At 42.9% G+C, this 20,307-nt stretch overlaps 1 protein-coding gene and 1 long non-coding RNA gene across 3 annotated transcripts; one reads left to right on the plus strand and one right to left on the minus strand.

Moving 5' to 3' along the window:
- The first annotated feature begins 1,625 nt into the window (after positions 1-1,625).
- SAP30L (SAP30 like) lies at positions 1,626-11,339 on the plus strand. 2 transcript variants are annotated; one of them, XM_082212031.1, is made up of 4 exons: positions 1,626-1,959; positions 3,882-4,004; positions 9,228-9,326; positions 10,670-11,339. In XM_082212031.1, exons 1-4 carry the CDS (start codon positions 1,774-1,776, stop codon positions 10,793-10,795), a joined length of 534 nt encoding a protein of 177 aa, XP_082068157.1. In that variant the 5' UTR covers positions 1,626-1,773; the 3' UTR covers positions 10,796-11,339. The 2 variants fall into 2 exon arrangements, with proteins under 2 accessions (XP_082068157.1, XP_082068158.1); XM_082212032.1 differs by having other exon boundaries at positions 9,228-9,248.
- Positions 11,340-11,953: 614 nt separating this feature from the next.
- Positions 11,954-15,764, minus strand: LOC309526124. The gene is made up of 2 exons (XR_014216680.1): positions 12,177-15,764; positions 11,954-12,140 (listed from the first exon to the last, which is right to left on the minus strand). It is a non-coding gene; the product is annotated as an uncharacterized lncRNA (long non-coding RNA).
- Between the last annotated feature and the right edge of the window lie 4,543 nt (positions 15,765-20,307).

Raw genomic sequence — 20,307 nt, forward strand, 5'->3', positions numbered from 1 at the left:
GCCAGGATTTTTTGGGGGGAGCAGAACCGAGTTATCTGCGACGCAATTGGTCAGTTACAGTGAACTAAGTATTTTTATTTATTTAACTTGATTTAGGAGGGGAGGGCAGCTGCCACCACCCTGGCTACGCCCATGACCTCCCCCTTTTCCCAGTTTCGCCCTTTCCACCCACCTAGTCGTCGTCTTTTCCTTACCAGGGTCTCTCGGATCCATCCCACTCGCGCCGCCTCAACTCCGTTCCTTTTCCGACTTGCCTTTCTCGCCAGCTGCGACAGATCCGAGCATCCAGAAGAGGGGATAGAAATAATCCGTGTCTTGTTTTAGTATTGACAAAGAGCGCTGTGGTGCCTGTGAAAGACAGAGACAGGTTTAACGCAGACTCCTGCGCTGCCCAGGGTTGGACTAGATCAAGGATAGGCAAACTCCGGCCCTCCAGATGTTTGGCACTACAATTCCCATCATCCCTAGCTAACAGGCCCAGTGGTCAGGGGTGATGGGAATTGGAGTCCCAAACATCTGGAGGGCCGGAGTTTGCCTATGCCTGGACGAGATGACTCTCAGGGTCCCATTCAACCAAGTGTATTTATGTACAATATTAAATCCACCCAATGCAGTCCACCCGCTTTTTAAATTGTTGCAAGGCGCTCCTTTTTCGGGTTAGGTCTTAAGCAGCGCAACCTTAAGCGTGTTTACTCTGATGTAAGTTGCCCCCCCCCCCTCGCTCTGCATGTAAAACAGGTTTCGGAGCTGCATCCGAAACTTCCTCCCTCCGCCCTGCCAGCCTCCCTCTCTCCCCTCCCCTCCGCTTTCATTCTATGTGCGGACTTCAAACACTCTCCTAGCAACCGCCCCCATCGCAGGAAACAGCCTATCGCCGCAGACGGACAGCCGCTCCGGCCAATAGGCCGTGCGTGCGGCGGCACAGTTCCCGGCCTTCCGCACTCGAGCAACCAATGGCTGCTGGGAGACGGGACTTCCGGCTAAGGTGGAGGAGGCGGAGCGGGCAGGTTTTTGTGTGTGTGTGAGAGAGAGAGAGTAAAGCGAAGGCGAAGAGAGCAGAGAGCAGTCAGTCGCTGGCTCCCTCGGGAAGGCGGGGGAGGTCCGGCTCTCCCTGCTCGGGCGGCGGAGGTCCGGCAGCAACGGCCACCTCCACCTCACGAGGCTGCCGACAGCGGGGGGGGGGTGTCTCCGAGTGAAGGGAGCTTGAGCGGCGCCCGCTTCTGTTGTTGCCAAGGGAGGGAGGGGGTCGCCTGTCAGGAGTTGCTCTCTGAGAGGCCGTGAGGAAGAGGCCGGTGGAGGGAGGGCGGAGGCGAGTGTCCCCCTCAGGGGCGGCGGGGCAGAGTCCCGGGGAGGACGAAGGGGGGTTGGGGGGTGCGGTGTGGTCGGAAAGGGCGTTTGTGGTCCGAGGATGGAAAGAGAGCGAGTTTCGTAAAAGAGCGGGGAGAGGGGCGGCTGCCCCACAGACGGTTTTTGTAGGTCCCTCGCGGTGTGACACACTCGACGTGGGGGGAGGGGGGGAGAGAGAGGAAAAGGTGGAGGTTTCCTGGGGGGGGGGAGCTGAGAAAGGCTGTAAAAGGGGCGCGGGGAGGAAGTGTCCTGCTGACAGCCTGCTTTGCAATGTCCCTTTAAGGCAGGTGGATAAGCACAGGGTCGGATAGGCCAGAAGGAGGCGGGGGGGGGCTTCGCAAAACCCGGGCGAAGTAGCCCAGAGGCGGGGAGGGTCTCTGGCCGCCTGCCTTCGCTTTCTCTCCGCGGGGCTGGGGGAAGGCTGCGATGAATGGTTTCAGCACTGAGGAAGACAGTCGGGATGGGCCTCCCACCACCCCTTTCTACGGACAGAGTTGCTGCCTTATCGACGACGGGGACCGCTGCGTCCGCCCGGCTGGCAATGCCTCCTTCAGCAAGAGGATCCAGAAGAGCATCTCCCAGAAAAAGCTGAAGCTGGATACTGACAAAAGCGTGAGTTGTGCTGGGGTGAGGGGTGGGATTGCCTCGATGTGCTGCATTTCTCTGTGTTTGCCCTTTCCTGAGAATAATCTCAGATGTTGTTGGTGTTGATCTAATAGCTAGCTGCTGCAGCAAAAGCTGCGAAAGGTTTGTGGAGGCTTTTGGTTGCAGTTTTCAGGCCGCCCATCGTTGGAGATGAGCAGTGCTTTAGCAGTACACAAACTGCATTCACTGTAACTTATAATAACTATAACTGGTTTTTAAAAAAATAGTTGAAATGAGAGCATGTTGCCTCTACAGTACTTATGTCTTATGTTTCTAGAGTGGAAACCCACGTAGATAAAGATTTTGCTTCTTTTTTGTTATAGGAAGAGAGTCTACAACATCTTATTTGGTCTCTAACTGCATACTATATTTTTGTCCAGTCTAGCTTTATAAAGTTATGCTGAGTAAAAGAGAGAGAGAGAGAGATCATACATACAAATATAATAGAAATGGGAGCAACAATTAGCCAACTTAATTCAGAGTGGAAATACACTTTAATCTCATGATAGAGTGATATTAATTGCACAAAGTTCACAACACATTGCAGATTAGGGAAGGCAGCATCATGTCTGGTCGAGGTAAAAAGTTATAACCAGTTCTGAGCTTTTAAGAGCAAGGGTGGAGGTGTCTATAATGCTATGTAAATATATAGCACTGGTATATAGAGGACATTTATCAGTGGCAGTTTGAGGAACCAATAAAACATCCACTTCTTTGTCAAAGGCTATACAGTATTACTGTTTGTTATTGACACTGTGTGGCATTACTGCTGGGAGCTGTTGTATGTACAGTATTTTTAATTGACTGATGTGCCTCTGCAGATTTCAGACTGTTGCCTTGAAAGCGCTGGTTTTAAAAACCTGTTAAATCTCCAACCCTGAAGTAACAAAAAACTTTAATATGTTACAGCAAACGCATAAGAGTCCTGTGGAACTGTAGTGTAAGCTTTCATGGATGTTATCAGATGCCTACTCACTAGAATGATAACTGTAATGCTCTGGAGACAATGAAATAGTCCTCAAGTCTCAAATTGTGGTTAATGAAATTTACTGCCTCTTTGTCCCTGCCCTGTACATGCATGGAGCAGCTATAGGCCTAATAGGTAACTGATATGCTGTCAGACTAAAAAATAAGTAAGTTATACAGAAGTAAGTCTGGTATAAATTTACCTTTATATTTCAAATCATAATAAACCCTCACTATACTTGGTGCCCTGTTATGTAACTTACCAACTTCCAACAGACTTGGATCTTTTTCTTTTGCAAGCTGATTTGTAGACAATTATGCACTGTCCCAAACTAGGAACTAATGCTCAATAAATACTTTCAAATAATTTCTCAGCTCATCTTTCGGGGTTCTGGAATGCCAAGTCCCATTCTGAAACTATAGAAGGGAGGAATGAATTCACCTGCTCCATGTGCAGCTCCAAGTTCTAAGCCACAACTTCAGTTTCCCAGACTTCAGCTTATTTACCTCTGCAAGTCCTTATTGGAGGAACTGCTTCCCTTTCTGGCAATGGGAAAGCATGTGGGTAGGAATGAGTGGAGAACTGTTTCCTTGGTGTGGACTGCTGTTAGCACTACTGCAGCAGCCTGCCATAAACCACAAATGACTTATTTTTAAATGAACTACCTTTGCCCCTCAATATATCAGGGTTGGAGAAAGGGTGGAGTAGGCCCCCATGATATTTAAGTGGGTTGCTGGTATTCTGCCTCTCAGCAGCCTGCAGGTTAATAGATAAACAACCCCCCCCCCAAGAAAGTCCAAGTCTGTGCTAGTGATATTTTGCAGCTTAATTAAATGTAACTTCTTCAATGTAATCTTCCACTCCGCTATATTGTGACCACTGTACTATTTCACTGCATGATTTTTTTTATTTTAATTGTTAGGTAGGACATCTGTATATATGTGATTTCCACAAGAACTTCATTCAGAGTGTTCGAAATAAAAGAAAGAGGAAGACCAGTGATGATGGGGGAGACTCTCCAGAGCATGAGATTGATGTCCCAGAGGTATGTAGCATAATTAAATTGGAGATTGTTGCAATTTCTGTTTGACCCTGATTGTATTTTCATTCATTTTGGTCAACCTCATGGGGGACCGTTTTCAACCTGAGGGTTGAAGTTTCTCATGAACAACCTTCTGCAGGCCACATACCAGTAGTGGGTGGATGGTGCAACAAGTGTAATTCCAAGGCTTCTGCAGCCACACCCCACACCTCTCTATCTTCCATCCAGGCAAGCAAAAGGTACACTTCAAGGACACATTCCAGTCAGTTAAAAGCATTTGATGAGGGGGCAGAGCCACAATGTAGCCTGGGGATAGAGTATGGAGTAGGAAGGGTTGTGGTCTGGAAATAATCCCAAAAGACATGAAGGGCCACATTTGACCACCAGATGTGAGGGTCCTCACTTCTGATCTACAGCCTGAAGGTTACATAGTAAATAAGTAAGGTTATAATCCCTGTGCCTTCACCTCCAACAGCCTCTTATCGTTTAGGAAAATTAATTTTCCGAAATTTAATTTGTAAGAACAGGTTGCTTTTAGGGAAAACAGAGCTCTTGTAGGCTATACACAACTAACCTGCTTTCCTGCAAAATTTAGTGTACTTTTGTACTACTTTATAAAGAAACTGTCCTTCACATTTTACTATCATATCCCCTACTGTGGTGATTTTAACTCATCTGATCAGCTATCTCAGGAAAGACCTATGTGTCAGGAGTTGTTCTGGCCCGGATACTGTCACCAGGTCTGCTCCTAGAATAGAACTGAGGGGGTAGGGCAAGACAGCCAGAACTGACATGGGTCAAAAGTGGCTACTCTTTTAGACAGCGCTAATCAGCATAGACAGAACAGCCACTACATTATAAGGACTATAACTTGTGCTTGAGCTTGCTTTTCCCTTTCCCTTGTGTGTCATGCATTTTTAGACTACGAGCCTAAAGGTAAGGACCATCTTGGTACTTATTTTTTTAGGTCACTCTTAGAGCCTTTTGGGCAAGATATAAGGTAAGGTATAAAAGGCTTAAATAAATAATAAATAAGCAAGTGACAAACTTGTTTACAGAAGGGAAAGATCTGGATAAGAGATATGCTTTCTGATTTTTACTTAGTGCTTGAAAAGCCTGCTCTTTGTGACATAGACTTTCATAAGTTATGGTGGTTTTTGTACTTCTCAAATTATGATTGAAACACAATTAAAAATGCAACTTCTTCAACAGACTATATTTTATTTAGTTAGATAGATAGATAGATAGATAGATAGATAGATAGATAGATAGATTCTTTATTGTCATTACACTAGTGCAACATTGCACAAGTGCAACGAAATTGGATGCCAACCCTTAAAAACAACAAAAGCAAAACAACAGCAACAACCAAACAAACCACCTTCCAACCACACCCACACCCACACCCATCAAACTCCCAGGTCTCACTAGCGAGTTACAGCATTCAAAAAGGCCACAGCTCTTGGATAGAAACTGTTTTTCAGTCTATTTGTCCTAGACTTGATGTTTCTATACCTCCTGCCAGAAGGCAGTAGTGCAAACAGACTGTATCCCGGGTGAGATGGATCCTGCAGGATGTTGTTTGCTTTCCTAAGGCAACGGGAACCGTACAGTTCTTCCAAAGGTGGGAGAGGGTGACCAATAATCCTTTGGGCTGTGGTTATGACCTTCTGGAGCACCTTCCTCTCCCTAGCTGTACAACTGGAGAACCAAGCACAAATACAGTATGTAAGTATGCTCTCTATGGAGCCTCGGTAGAAGGACACCAGCAGTCTCTCACTCAGATTGTTCTTTTTTAAAAGTCTGAGGAAATAAATTCTCTGCTGGGCCTTCTTCACCAGAGCAGTGGTATTTGCGCTCCAAGTCATGCCCTGATCCATAGTCACTCCCAAAAACCTGAATTCCGCCACCCTCTCCACCCGTTCCCCGTTAATATACAAGGGCTGAATGTCCGCCTTTTTTTTCCTGTAATCCACCACCAATTCCTTGGTCTTAGCCATATTGAGAGCCAGATTGTTCTCTCCACACCAAACACAGAGCCGCTCCACCTCGTCCCGATAGGCGGACTCATCCCCTCCTGAAATGAGCCCCACCACCGTAGTATCATCAGCAAACTTGATGATTTTGTTGCTGGAGTAGATGGCTGTACAGTCATACGTATAGAGAGCATAGAGCAGGGGACTCAACACGCAACCCTGTGGTGAGCCAGTGTTAAGGCTAAGGGCTGTGGACACATGTGACCCTACTCTAACCCTCTGAGAACGTTCTGACAAAAAATCCAAAACCCAGAGACAGGTGGAGTTGGGGAGTCCAATCGTCTCTAGCTTGGACACCAGTCTATGGGGGAGGATAGTGTTAAAAGCAGAGCTAAAATCCACAAACAGCAGCCTCACATAATTCCCCGGCCGCTCCAGATGGGACAGAGCAGCATGGAGAGTGGTGGTGATAGCGTCTTCTGTGGATCTATTTGCCCTGTATGCAAACTGGTAGTTGTCAAAAGTTGATGGAAGACAGGAAATAATATGACGGCGCACCAGTTTCTCAAAACACTTCATGATGATTGGAGTCAGTGCAACTGGTCTGTAGTCATTCAAACTACTGATTGTGGATTTTTTAGGCAGAGGGACAATAGTTGACGACTTCAGGCAGGGTGGGACAATAGACTGGTGTAAGGACTTATTGAAGATCTTAGTAAAGACCCTCGCCAGCTGATCCGCACAACCCTTCAACACCTTTCCAGTGATGCCATCAGGTCCAGCCGCCTTCCTCGGATTCACCATCCTCAATACTTGTCTCACCTCATGCTCCTCTACAGTGAATGAGGGGCCCCTATGGGCTGGTGGCTGTAATACCGGCGTCTCAGGTGGCTCCTTCTCGAAGCGAGCAAAGAAGAGGTTAAGCTCCTCCGCCAGCAAAGGGTCACCGCCGACAGCGCCAAGGTTAGGTTTGTAGTTGGTAATATGCTGAATCCCCTGCCACATCTGTCTTATGTTGTTGCTTCTTAAATTATCCTCAATCCTCTGCCTATAATCCAGTTTTGCCCGTCGAATACCCCTCTTCAAGTTTGCTCTTGCCACACTGTAAAGCTGCACCTCGCCCGACCTGAAAGCCCTGTTCCTTTCCCGCAGCAGGCACTGGACCTCTCCATTCATCCAGGGTTTTTGATTGGGATAAAACCGGATGGATTTATTTACTGTGACAGTGTCTGTGCAGTGATTGATATAGCACAGTACTGCCGCCGTGTACTCCTCCAGGTCCGAACGATCGAAAATATCCCAATTGGTTCTCTCAAAACAGTCCTGCAGCTGGTGAATAGCACCTTCAGGCCAGATTTTAACAGATTTTAATATTGTAGGAGCCCGTTTCCTGAGTGGGATATATGCTGGCACCAGGAACAGAGACATATGGTCGGACTGGCCCAAGTGTGGCAGCTGTAAAGCCCTATAGCCGTGATTTACATTCGAATAAACTTTATCCAGTGTCTTATCCCCTCTTGTGGGGCATTTCACATGCTGATAGAGCGTTGGAAGCACTGTTTTGAGTTCAACATGGTTGAAATCTCCCGCAATGATGTGCACAGCTTCAGGGTACTTGTCTTGCTGACTGCTGATAAGGCTCTGCAGGCATCCCAAAGCCAAGTTGGCATTGGCATCTGGTGGCACGTACACGCCAGTTAGCATAACAGCTGTGAACTCCCTAGGGAGATAGGCTGGTCTGCATTTAACAGCCACATATTCCAAATCCAGTGAACAGTGACTGCCCACAATCTTAGAATTATTGGACCAGCATTTGTTCACATATACACACAGCCCCCCTCCTTTGGTTTTTCCGAAGTCCATTCCTCGATCCTGACGATGTACCGCACAGCCTTCCAACTGAATTACTGTGTCTGGTATGGACGGTTGAAGCCATGTCTCAATGACAAATAAAACGCAGCAGTCTTTTACAAGGCTATTCTTTGCTGCCTGCAGCCTCAATTCATCCATCTTGTTGGCAAGAGATCTCACATTAGCAAGAAATATGCTAGGGAGTGGTGGCTTAGATGGACTCCTCTGTAATCTTACCAGGACACCAGCCCGACAACCCCGCCTTTAGTTAGTTAGTTATAAAAACATTTCTATCCTGTATCATAAAAATATTCCACAGCATTTTACAGCAATATAAAAAACATAAAACCAGACAATAAATAATATAAAGTTAAAAGCAAGTTAAAAACAAAAGGAATTTTAAAAAAATCAGTGGCCCATCTTGGGGGGTGCACTCTTAATTGCCTACATAAACCTGACGGAATAGAAAAGTTTCCAACAGGCATTTAAAAGTTGGCACAGAAGGCATTCACCTGTACATAGCAGCATATCAATAAAAGAAGTGCTAGGGATTGTTTGAACATCACATTGTATTAACTTTGAATGAAAGTTAAATAAGGATATAGGGTTGCATCTAGAGTTCCCCTCAGTGAGTTGAAGGGCTTCTTCCATTTGCGGAATAGACTATTGTGGAATAGAGGCTCCTGCAGGAGGAAGAGATTTTCACCAATTTTACACTACCACCACCCATATTTATCTGAACGGTCCCCCAACACTCTGAATCATGGGACCTGCAGGTGAGAAGGGTAACTGGTGAAAATTTATCTCCCTCCCTCCAGCGGCCTATAAGCAAGTTAGAAACCATGGCAGCTGCCTTACACTGAGACTATTGGTTCACCTGACTTAGCATTGTCCATTCTGACTTACAGTGGTTCTCCAGGGTTTCAGACAAAAATCGCTCCCAGAACAATCTGGTGATACTGGAGATGAAATGCATGGTTGTCTGTGTGCAAAGCATGTGCTCTACCACTGACCTCTGGCTTGCCCTCTCACAGGAACTCTAGATCCAAGCCTTAATCTTTTAAGAGGGCAAATAAGAATAGTCTAATGTGACCCTGCTGTATCACCAAAGAAATGACTGGGATAGTGTATTCACATCACTTCACCAATATGGTGGCTACAATCCAGAGAGCGCATACAAAATGGAGAGACCATTCTGTTGAAAGTACAGGGAAGTAAGGTGCTTGCAGAGCTGTTGGTGTCCCACTATTTATATGCTAGTTACCTGTTTTGTGTATCTTGAACAGGAATTCATTGCCTTAAAACAGGTGATGTTTCTTACAGATTTCTTCTTAGAGTAGATGCATATTTTTAAAAAGACTATACCTTTCAATTGTCAGTCATGCCATCTTTTTTGCAGGTCGACTTGTTTCAACTTCAGGTAAACACACTGCGTCGTTATAAAAGGCATTACAAGTTGCAAACCAGACCTGGCCTGAATAAAGCTCAGCTGGCAGAAGTAAGTTGGCTAGCAAGCTTCTGTGCTTTCATTATATGAACCGTGCTTACCCACCACAACCAAACTTATTTATTTTTATTATAGTAATACTGTCTTGTAATTGTAGCTACTTATGGTAGCTACACATTGTCAGTATGGCACCACTGCCTTCAGTTGTATACTTAGCACTTCTCAAAGGGTAAAATGTGAAAGGACCTGAAATGCTTCAGCTAATAAATTAAGCTGATTTTCTTCTCTTATTGTTCAAGTTTTTTGAGAGGGAAAAACCACCACCAAATAACATTCTCTTGTTTACATATGTTGCATCAGTCACATGTCATATTAATCCATAGTTTAAATTAAACTATGGTTTAATATGAAAGAGTAGCATGCCTGTGCACAGCACATTGCTCAAGTCCTTGTGATGCTCCCCCACTGCTCCTTGCTTTCCTGAACAAAGGGAACAGTCTAAAGGCTGGTCTGCCATGACATATGAACCAGTGTTTATGGTTTATTTACTAACAAAATGTGATGGTAAGTTGAGGTTTGTTCTTAATTTACTTTTGCCTATGTCTGTGTCTTTTGCCTGGCACAGGAGCATTGACAGTTAACAAACTGAGGATTTGATTCAGTTCTTGAAAGTGTTGGCCAGTACCTAAATTACAGGTCCATTAAAAAGAAACTTGAGGGAACTGTGGGCAAAAGCACATGTTCGTTTAAGGCAATTATGCTTTTCTTCCAGGCCATGATTTTTTTACCAACACCAAACATTATTATCATTATCATTATTAATAAAATTGTACACCGCCCTTCATCTGAAGATCACAGGGGCAATTCACAACATCAAAATACAAAATGAGATCCCAAAATACAAAGTACAAACCAATACCCACCTCTCACAAACACCAAGCTATCAACCAGGCTTGAAGTTTTGTATGATTTATCAACTGACATCTATAATTGTTCAAGTGGGCAATCTCTGTTTTATACTTCAGGTCATTATGTTTCTCAGGAGCTTCTGCAAGGTGTACTATAGGTTCATTTTCTGCTTTGCATGTCATAGGAAATATCCACTGTCGTTTCTCCTTAGCGTTCCATGAAATATTGAGATGAAAAGAAATTTCAAGCACATTCAACATGCAATAGACCTTGGAGAGCCATCTGTGACTAAACCACAGCCAAGGGATAGGGAGCATGTGGTCCAGATGAAGTCCAGATGTTGGACTATAACCCCATGATCCCCGACTATTGTCCTGGCTTATGGGAGTTGAACAACTTCTAGATGACTGCATGTTCTCCATCCCTGCTACAGACCATGTGCTAGCTCCATATTACAAAACTTTCTAATTTTCTTGTCCTTTCAGACTGTCAGCCGTCACTTCAGGAACATCCCAGTGAATGAGAAAGAGACACTTGCATACTTCATATACATGGTAAAGAGTAACAAGAGTAGGTTGGATCAGAAGTCAGAAAGTAGCAAACTTGAATGAAGATCAGGCAGGTTTTGGACACAATCATATGTGAATTTGAAGAAGCATCGGGTGCATTATGAATACAAAAGAGTTAACATTTTTGTAAATTAAAGTGCAAACTAAAAATTATACAGAAAACTTTTGGTCCAGAATATTAGAATGCATGAATATATGTGATGATTCCAGAATTTTCAAAGCCTGTTACTTGACTGAAGGGATGGAGATCACAGGAAAAATCAAGAAGACAAATATAATGCCTGTCCACAGGATTAAAATTAATCTCTTGATTATCAGCATGTGATATGAGTTCATCATTCTTTATCTGGATCATACCATATCCATATAGGGCTCTAGGACTTACTTGGTCCAGGTCAGGCATGACACTGGAATTTTGATTCAAAAATCTTGGTCTGGGGTTCCTGTTTTTAAGTGTGGTCACCACTTGTATTTAATACAGGATTACTTGCTTTGAGACAAAATATGTATGGGTGCTAGAAGTTTTTAAACCTCGCCTTTTTGTATGTATATGGTCTTAATAGAATACTAAAACTGTCCAACTCTGCTTATTTGCTACTGGAACTTCTATTTTGTGAATTCACAAAAGTTAAAATGTTAAATGTTCAGGTGTTGTTGTTTTTTTAAAAAGCATCATTTAATTGAGAGCTGTTAGAATTTAGACATGCTATCCAATGCTCTTGCAAAGTGCAGTGCACAAATTTAATTCTATTTTTTCACCATACTAAAAATGGCTTTATTTAAGTTACTGTGGGCCATTGATCAATATTTAAAGCACCAGATTAACAGCACAATTTTATATATATCTACTCAGAAGTAAGCCCCATTCAGTTCCACTGGTCTACTTCCAGAAAAATGAGTGTAGGAGTGCAGCCCAGATCTGTAACCAAATATTCAGTTATAGACCTAATCTGATCTTGGTTAGGCAGATATCCATTAGCCTATCTGATGCTTTGACATTTGAATGCACACAATGCAAAACATCAGTTATGATGTCAGCAGTTATGATGTCTGCTCACTCTAATTTTTGGAAATGAGAATTAGTGCCAATCCACTTCTCTCTCCTACATGCAGCCACCTGAAATGTGCAGTGACAAAGTTACCATTGTTTAAATTTCATGTTGCTCTTCACCTTTTATCCAATCCAGAACTCCTTATGCACTTCTGTGGAGGAGGCAACACTATGGTCTAAAATAAGTCAACAACTTGTGGCCTGCTACCTTTGGCTTGCAGGTATCTAACGTCTTATGTCCTGGCCAACAACATATACAGATTATTGACCTCTTGATGGACTGCTTAACATGAATGGTGAACTGTATTTTGCTTAGTAAGTTACATCTTGCCTGGTCTAAAGTAAGACTTTACCGAAGGTCAGAGTTGTAACACACTGTTTCTTGTAGTTTTCAAATTTTTTCCCACATTCAACTTGGAGACTATGAGCATCATATCAGCCCTGTGCTGCTCTAGTCCTTGAATTTGTTTTATAAAAGCACAGATTTAAGCACCTCTGAAATCCATCAGTCTTGTATTGAAGTAAGAGGTGAGTGTACGGTGCAAGATGCCGAAAATCTATTCCAAAGATAATTTCTCAGAGGATAAGGTGATAGGCAAGCATTCAAGAGTATTTTGGCATCCTCCCCTACCCCAAACTCATGTTATGCTATGGTGATTAACTGTGTGGAAAGATACTGCTTAATTCAGCCTTACATTTATTTGTTGTTCAATGCAGCCTTATCTTTTTAAATACTTTTCAATCTGACAAAGCGCATGAAAAAACTAAAATTGGTCTCAAAGATGCAACACTCATTTGCAATGGTTTGTTTCTGTTGCAAATAGATGCTCAAGAAACAATGGATATGCGTCATGAATACATATTCTGTCAATTAATTGGATACCACCATTAAATGTGGTTATTTTCAGGCAGCTTCGGCAAAGGGTATGTCAATTTAACATGTACTTCCAACAGATACACAAAGTGCCACTTCTCTTTTCACTGGGAAAAGTGAATTGAACTGACCACCAGAACACAATTAATCTTTATAAGCAGAAGCTTGAGGACATAGTTTTTGATTTATCTTCAGAATATTCGTGTTTGCAGTTAGAGGAATTTTGCCATGGTCAACAAAGAGACACACTGTATGCCTCACTTCTAGACCAAAAATGTACATTTTTTAGTGTTAGGTCTCAATTTTTGTAAATAAATAACTGCAGGGTTTCAGCAGCCAGCTTCAAAATGACTATGGAAAAATGCAGGTGCTACCCCTTTAGGCATGGCTTTGGAAATCAAATCAAGGAAATCATTTCCCCAAATAAATTAATTGGTGTAAAATGTAATTGTTATTCATTATACAAGCAGATCAGCAATTGCTGATATCATAATTGTTGAGTCCTGTTGTAGTTTAGAGACATCTCTATATGCCTTATTTTCAGCTAGACCAACAAGGGTTGAACAAATGTCATGGCAGACAAAATAAGCCATTTTCATGGCTTGTCATGCTAGAAAGGAATCCAGCTCACAGCAATATCTATATTCAGGGAGAAGCCTGTGATTCTTGAACATCTAGTGTAGAATCACCAAAACCGCCATAATGCAGTTGTTTAATGTAATGGCAGATTATGCTGCGTGCCATTTAAGGAAATTATCAAATTCCTTGTGGTTTTAATAAAACCTTCATCAGCATTTTTGAGCTTCAAAGGATGTGAAGGATATTCGAAAATTAATAGAATATGTGAGAACGTAGTCACATTGACATGTTCGTTCATACAAACTGGTGGGTTGCATTTTATCTTGATTCTTGTCAACTATATGGTTTACATGGGGTTTAAGCTAGTCAGCTACAAACTGTGGCTTGGGTGTGACAGTTCACACGTTTAAGATTAGGTGTGGGAGATTATATTGCTGACCACAGCTATACTGAATGAAACTTAACTCCAAGCAAGAAGATCTGTTTGAAACCTTCAAACTCATTCAAGAACCCACTTAAAGCTAGCAGAAGGGCCATCTTTGTTTTAATGGGCTTTGCATCAGAGCCAAAGAACTTAATGTGGCACATCTTCTATAATGAAGTTAACCATCAAATGTGGTGGTCCTCTGTGCATTAGTTGTTGTAGTTGTAGTAGTGCAAGGATTTTTGTTCATCCCTTGAATTGAATGAAGGAAAGAGCAAAGTGATGGGGAATGTGCAATGGCAATTATAGCACTGGAATGACACTTTTATGAATACATTGTGCAGTTGATTAAATAGTCAGAAACTAAATCAAGCAAGTCCAAGTGTGTTTCTGCAATATAAATTTTGCATATCAAACTCCTGCACTAAATTTCAGATTTTGTCTTGCAAGGCATATCATGAAATATGATTCAAAAGTTAAGTCCTGCAGTTGTTCTTGCAGAACTCCCAAGTCTTAGATTCATAGACTAATTCAATCAAACCTTTTTTTCCCCGCCACCTGAAATATTTTATCAGTAAACGTATCTGTGTAAACATCAGCAAAGCCAAAGTAGCTCATGGCTAGGATATTTTTTCAGATTTTCGAAAGCAGACTTGAAAAGCCATGAGCAAGATATATCCCAGAAATGCAGCAATTGGTGACTTGTCTTGAGAGAGAACTTACTAAAACAGTATTTTAAATTTTGTGATAACTATATATTAGCCAAATGCAATTTTTGTGGGGGGTGGGTGGGTTTGGGAGCCTTGCACTTTACCTCGTGTTGATAAATTCTAATGTAAATAAGATGGAACCCCTTGGCATATTAGAAAAAAGCATTTTGATAAAGTTGCTAAGACTTAAAAGGCAGACTGTTGTATTCAGTGCACTAGTGTCACTTCGCCCTGTATGTTGAGATGAGGGACTGATGAATCTTCAGGAGAGCTATCCTAAAAGAAGTGTCTCTGTACTGGAACAATTGATTAAAGGGCCCTGCTATAATGAAGCAGAACATCAGTGTTCCCTCACTTGTAATATCCCACATGCTCAGTTGTGAATCTAAGGGTGTGCTTGGATTTGTTTGTTTCTTAAAAGTGTGATAGTGGTGCAGGATAATTCTTGCTCTTCTGTAGAATTTACCTATTCTCATTTATTAATACCTTAGATGTTGAATTTCAAATGTTTCTGGAGGGGAAGGGGCTCATGCCTTAAACTCAGAATTTCAATGAAATGCTTAGCAATAGTTTTTTCCTGCTGGTTGTTTTTGAGGTGTAGTTTTGGGTTTTTTTACAATTTTCAAACATGAGCTTATGGAGTTTGCCTTTTATTACGTTGCCTTCATCCCTCCTTTCTTGTCCTGATACACACTAGAAAAACATGACAACTTACCTGCTTATCTGTGTTTTACACCCCTTTGACATATAACAGGCTTACTGGAGGAAAACAACATCCCTTCCCCTTCATTCATTCTGGTGGGCCTTCAATGTCTTGTTCTGATCTTTATGCCAAATGTTTTAGGCAAGCTTTCATTGTGAAATAATAACTGTGTACTCTTAAAGCAACCTTGTGACTTACAGTGAAACTGTAGAGTTATTTTCTCTAAGATGTATAGTGTATCCTTCCTTCCACTGTAAGTTAAAACTCTGTGCTGTTGGACAAAGATGTCAATGCCTGAGGTGCATTTTTAATAAATGATCAGTTTTGCTGGTTGCCGTTTTCCTTGTAAATGTACTCATTTATAGGTGTTAATACTATGTTTGCTGAAATCCTCAAATGATGGGCATACGAAGACACTTGCATCACCCATGCGGGAAGAAAAAGCAAAAAACCTTTTCTTAACTTCAGACATTTTGTACTTGACCTGGTCATACCCAGTTGCTTACCAGTATTCCATATTTTGAAAACTGAAAGCTTGGAAGCAAATCATATTATGTACCTCATGATGTCTGCCAACTGACTTACAATTTCGAGTGCAAGCAAATACCATGGACAGGCTGAAGAGCAGTTGTCTGGTGGTGCAAGGGAAAAAGATGGCTTCCCTCAATGACAAATACAGTGGTGCCTCGCAAGACGAAATTAATTCGTTCCGCAAGTTTTTTCTTCTTGCGAGTTTTTCGTCTTACGAAGCACAGTTTCCCATAGGAATGCATTGAAAATCAATTAATGCGTTCCTATGGAAACCGCTTGCCAGGCTGGCGGTGCGGAGAAGGGCTTTTCTCCCCACCGCAAGCCTTCAGGACAGGTACGGGAACAGAGGGGAAGGGGCACAGCGCTTCTCCTCTGTTCCCGGGGCTTGCGGTGGGAGGAGGGTTTTTCCTCCCCACCGCCAACATTCAGAACAGCATTCTGAATGTTGGCGGTGGGAAGGAAAACCCTCCTCCCACCGCAAGTCTTCAGGACAGCCATCCGAAGGCTGGCGCGGGGAGAAGGGCTTTCCGCCCCACCGCCAGCCTTCGGAGCAGCCTTCCAAAGGCTGGCGGTGGGGCAGAGAGCCCTCCTCCCGCCGCCAGGCTTCGGAGCATCCTTCCGAAGGCTGGCGGCGGGAGGAGGTCTTTCCGCCCCACCGCCAGGCTTTGGAGCAGGCTTCCGAAGGCTGGCGGCGGGAGGAGGTCTCTCCGCCCCACCGCCAGCCTTCGGAGGAGGTCTGAGGACAGTGGGGAAGACGCGCTGCGCTTCCCCGCTGTCCCGGAGATTTCCCTATGGGCTTTCGTCTTGCGAAGCAAGCCCATAGGGAAATTCGTTTTGCGAAGTGCCTCCAAAACAGAAAACCCTTTCGTCTAGCGGGTTTTCCGTCTTGCGAGGTGTTCGTCTTGCGGGGTACCACTGTAGTAAATGGTGTAGTGGATAGAGTGTTGTGACTAAGACTGAGGAGATCAGTGTTGAAGCCCCAGCCAGCCAAGAAGCTCACTTTGTGAATATGGATAAGTCGCTATATGGTTCAGCCTATATGGTTCTATGGGTAAAGGTATGGCGTAGAACAAGAGCTGCCCATTTGTAGCTGCCCTGAGCAGCTTTTAGGGAGTGCAGGATGCATGCAAACATAAATCAAATAGCATAATTGTGTTTGTGTATAGACTACTAATATATTCCAGGATAAAGCAGTCTTAGTACATATTATAGATTTTCACTGCATCAACTGAAATTTATGTTGAAATTTGAGTTTAGTCTTATGACAGGCAAAATAGCAATTTGTTTATGTTGACCAGTTTGAACAGGAAGCACTGCTTGAAAATCTTGTCACAACTATATAGTCAGAATAGGTCACATTTCAGTTGCAAGAATTCATTGAACATTATAGAGAACACAGAGCTCTGTTTTTAAAATAAATACATAAATAAAGTATAGTGAAATGTCTGTCCTTGTAAACTTGTCACATTTTAAAATTTATACTCGGTGTTCCAAACCACTTCTATTCTCTTTGGGTTATTGCTGTTATTATGTTAGTAATCAGCCATTTTAACTACCCTTTGAGAAATTGTTACCAAGAAGAGCCTTCAAGAATCCACTTAAAGCTGGCAGAAGGGGCACCAAGGACAAAGCACACTAAGGATAGTTCAAGTGTGTGCTGTTGTGCTTCCACTATATAAATGGATTGTTTTCTGAGAGCTTTACATTATAATGCTCATAGCTTGGTTCTTGGGATTCTTGGGGCAAAGGCATGTAGCTTTCAAACCACTGATCTCTGAACTGAGTGACTTCTGCATCATTGCTCTAGACTAGCGCATTGTAATCTGAGTACTGGACTGTGATCATTCTGTGTACTTCCCTCCTGTATGCTTTTTCACCATATGAGGGCAGTATCATCTAAGCAAGCACAGCTGGTATTGCAGCCTTATAACCTTGGCAGTGTTTGTGCCCCTCCCCTCCCCTCTCAGTCGCAGGTCTGTGTTTTGCTGGTTGGGTAAGGAACATTTTCCACAGCTGTTAACAGGGACTGCAGCCATTTTCCTGTCACAAACAGGACTCTTTCCATAGAAGTGCTTGTCAGATACCGGAAGTAGGATTATGCAGTATTAAGGGATATGAATATCATAAAAAATCTGGCTTTTTTTAAATGGCCTGGTTGAGAATGAAAGGCACTATGCGCATTGGATTGGATCCCTGAAGGAGTTGTTTCTCCACCCTTTCCATAACGTTTGATAAAAGCCAGGCTTTGATTTTTCTCAGCATCCCTGTTATAAAGGGCAGATTGGAGGATAGTGGAGAACATGAATGGAGATTTAATGGTTGAGGGTTTATTTTATAGGCAATCTGTTATCAAACAGGCTTGAGTTTATACTAATAGCTGAGGCTTATATTTTATATTTACCCAGTGTACATAAGAAGGGATGACTAATTAGTTTTTCTAATTCAAGAGCTGGAGTTGAGTTTACGTCTCCATTGCTTTTGGAGACAGGTTTAGAGATCTTCCCAGGCTATTAGAAAGTCTTCCACCACCCTGCCCCCTCCCAGCTTTTCTTAAACTTGTTTTTAAAGCTGCTTTCTAGCATGTATTTTAATTATGTTCCTACAGATTCAGTTTCTATAGCAGCACAAATGAGGGTGCACTAAAAGGAACAGGAGGAATGAACATAGAAAATGGATTAAACTTTGAGGAATATTATCACCCATATAGGTACACCCCAGAGAAGAGGCACATGCCATTGTCTCTCAAGACAGATGTCCCCAGCTAGGCTTTCCTATAAGCACAGGAAGATAGGAAGGCTGCCTACCCTACTCCCAACAGCTGTTTATTAGTTGATTTTTTTATTTTTTTAAAAATGGTGAGGTTAATGCAGAAAAAGGTCTGTGTGTGATTTCTCTAAGGTTGAGTTTCCATTAACAAGAAAATCAGCAAGGCATCAATCTCGGGCGCTGTGTAGCCAACATCCCCAGTTGCCTGCAGCTTAGTCAAAAACCAGGGCAACAGCACGGACGGCCACAGAAGACATCTTTTTAATGGAAAAAGAAACACATCCTACTGCAAGGATATGGTGATCTCAACCATGTACTCACTAAAAGGATAAAGAAATTATAAAATGCCCTGCAAATGAGGCAGAAAGACAGAAGCTTATTTCAAAGGACAAAATAGTTTTTAACCTTAATCTTTCAAAAATCATAGAGCCATAGATTTGAGCTGGATGCCTCCTATATATTGTACAGAAGCAGCACTGTTTAAACCCAAACTATTCCTTCTGCTACTGTTTTAATGATAACATTAAATGATTTCCATCATTTCTGATATAGCTGCTTTGTCAAATACTGATTACTTTGTGAAGAATAACCAGGTTCCACAATGATGACACATTTTGAATGGACCACTTGTGATATGGCTTTCTGTGCTCCTTGTTGCCATTTGTGAGCTCAGCCAAGCTCAATGTCAATTTGTTGTGGTTACCTACAGTATTGTGGGACATGTTTGTGTTAGCATTAAGCAGAGTTAGATGGACCTTAGTGAAACTAAAAATGTATTGGTGCACTGGTCAGCATGGGCTCAATAGGGATCACTTGACTTGCATGAAGAGCCTTAGGAGTATGCATAGGAAATCCATCAATTAACTCCTTCCATCAGTAGCATCAAAACCCAGCAAACAGCACTGGTAGACCCTAAACCATTTTCTAAACCATTTGCAATCAACCAATCTATGCTGCCTTAATAATAATGCCTTTATAAAGAACAATGTGGTGTCTCACTTGTGTTTTATCTAGGAAGGATTTGCCCTACTGGGTGTTTTCCCATCAGTTCATCAATTCACAGCATTTTTGGCTGCCGAGAGAGGAGTTACAAGACTCTCTAGCACAGAAGACTCGATCTGAATGGGCTGTCTAGGTTGGAGATTCCAGTAGACTCATATGTGGGAAAGGCTAGGGGCAGGCAATGCTAAGACATTGCAGTTATTTTATATGAAAGCTGGCCAAGGTCCTGAGAGACTGGAAGGATGGGTGAGGATCAAAGGCCTCACTGGCTGTAAATCTTTCACCTGCAACTGTTACTTACTGGGGCTTTTGGCCATTATTTCGAGGTCGGGCCCAGGTCAGGATTTCTCCTGTCTGTTTAGTCCCCAAACTCTGAAACATCCACCTTATCTTTGACGCCATCTTGACATAAAAAACAAATTATGGCCCAATTACCCTCCCTGAAGGAGCCATCTAAAGGGCTGGGGGGGGCACCTTAAATGACAAGAACTGTCAGGCGCTTCCTTAAGAAAATGTAAGCAAAGTTACAGGGAGGAAAATATGCCACAGCTTCAAACCACCTTGGCACACAATTGCCCATCTACGTGTACAAAATCTCCCTTTTGGCAAGCTGTCTGCCTCACAGGCTTAATGTCTCTAATCCAGAAGGCCAGTGCCTTCATTCCACTGATCTAGAAGTTCAAGCATGATGATTGGTTGAAACCTTTCCCTTTCTTGATAGAGAAACCCATTGTCTGCCAATCCCCCGTGGGCTAAAGAAAATGAGCCTGGGGACCTTTCCCAAAGTGGCCACCCTAAAGGCTGCTTTCCCCACGCATGCACTTCGCTGGTTTCAATGAGGACCTTGGTGACAGAGCGCATGCCTTGGATACAAAAATTCCTCAACCCTGCCCTGGCATTTTCATTAAAAAGGC

This window comes from Podarcis vaucheri (genome assembly GCF_965113315.1).
Source record: "Podarcis vaucheri genome assembly, chromosome: 2".
NCBI classification, from domain to species: domain Eukaryota; kingdom Metazoa; phylum Chordata; class Lepidosauria; order Squamata; family Lacertidae; genus Podarcis; species Podarcis vaucheri.

What these genes read in the sequence shown, in the direction of transcription:
- SAP30L (XM_082212031.1), top strand. Translation starts at nt 1,774, where the DNA reads ATGAATGGTTTCAGCACTGAGGAAGACAGTCGGGATGGGCCTCCCACC. An exon ending in AGCTGGATACTGACAAAAGC is followed by an intron (nt 1,960 to 3,881) that starts GTGAGTTGTGCT and finishes TTTAATTGTTAG; the next exon opens with GTAGGACATCTGTATATATG. An exon ending in ATAAAGCTCAGCTGGCAGAA is followed by an intron (nt 9,327 to 10,669) that starts GTAAGTTGGCTA and finishes TTGTCCTTTCAG; the next exon opens with ACTGTCAGCCGTCACTTCAG.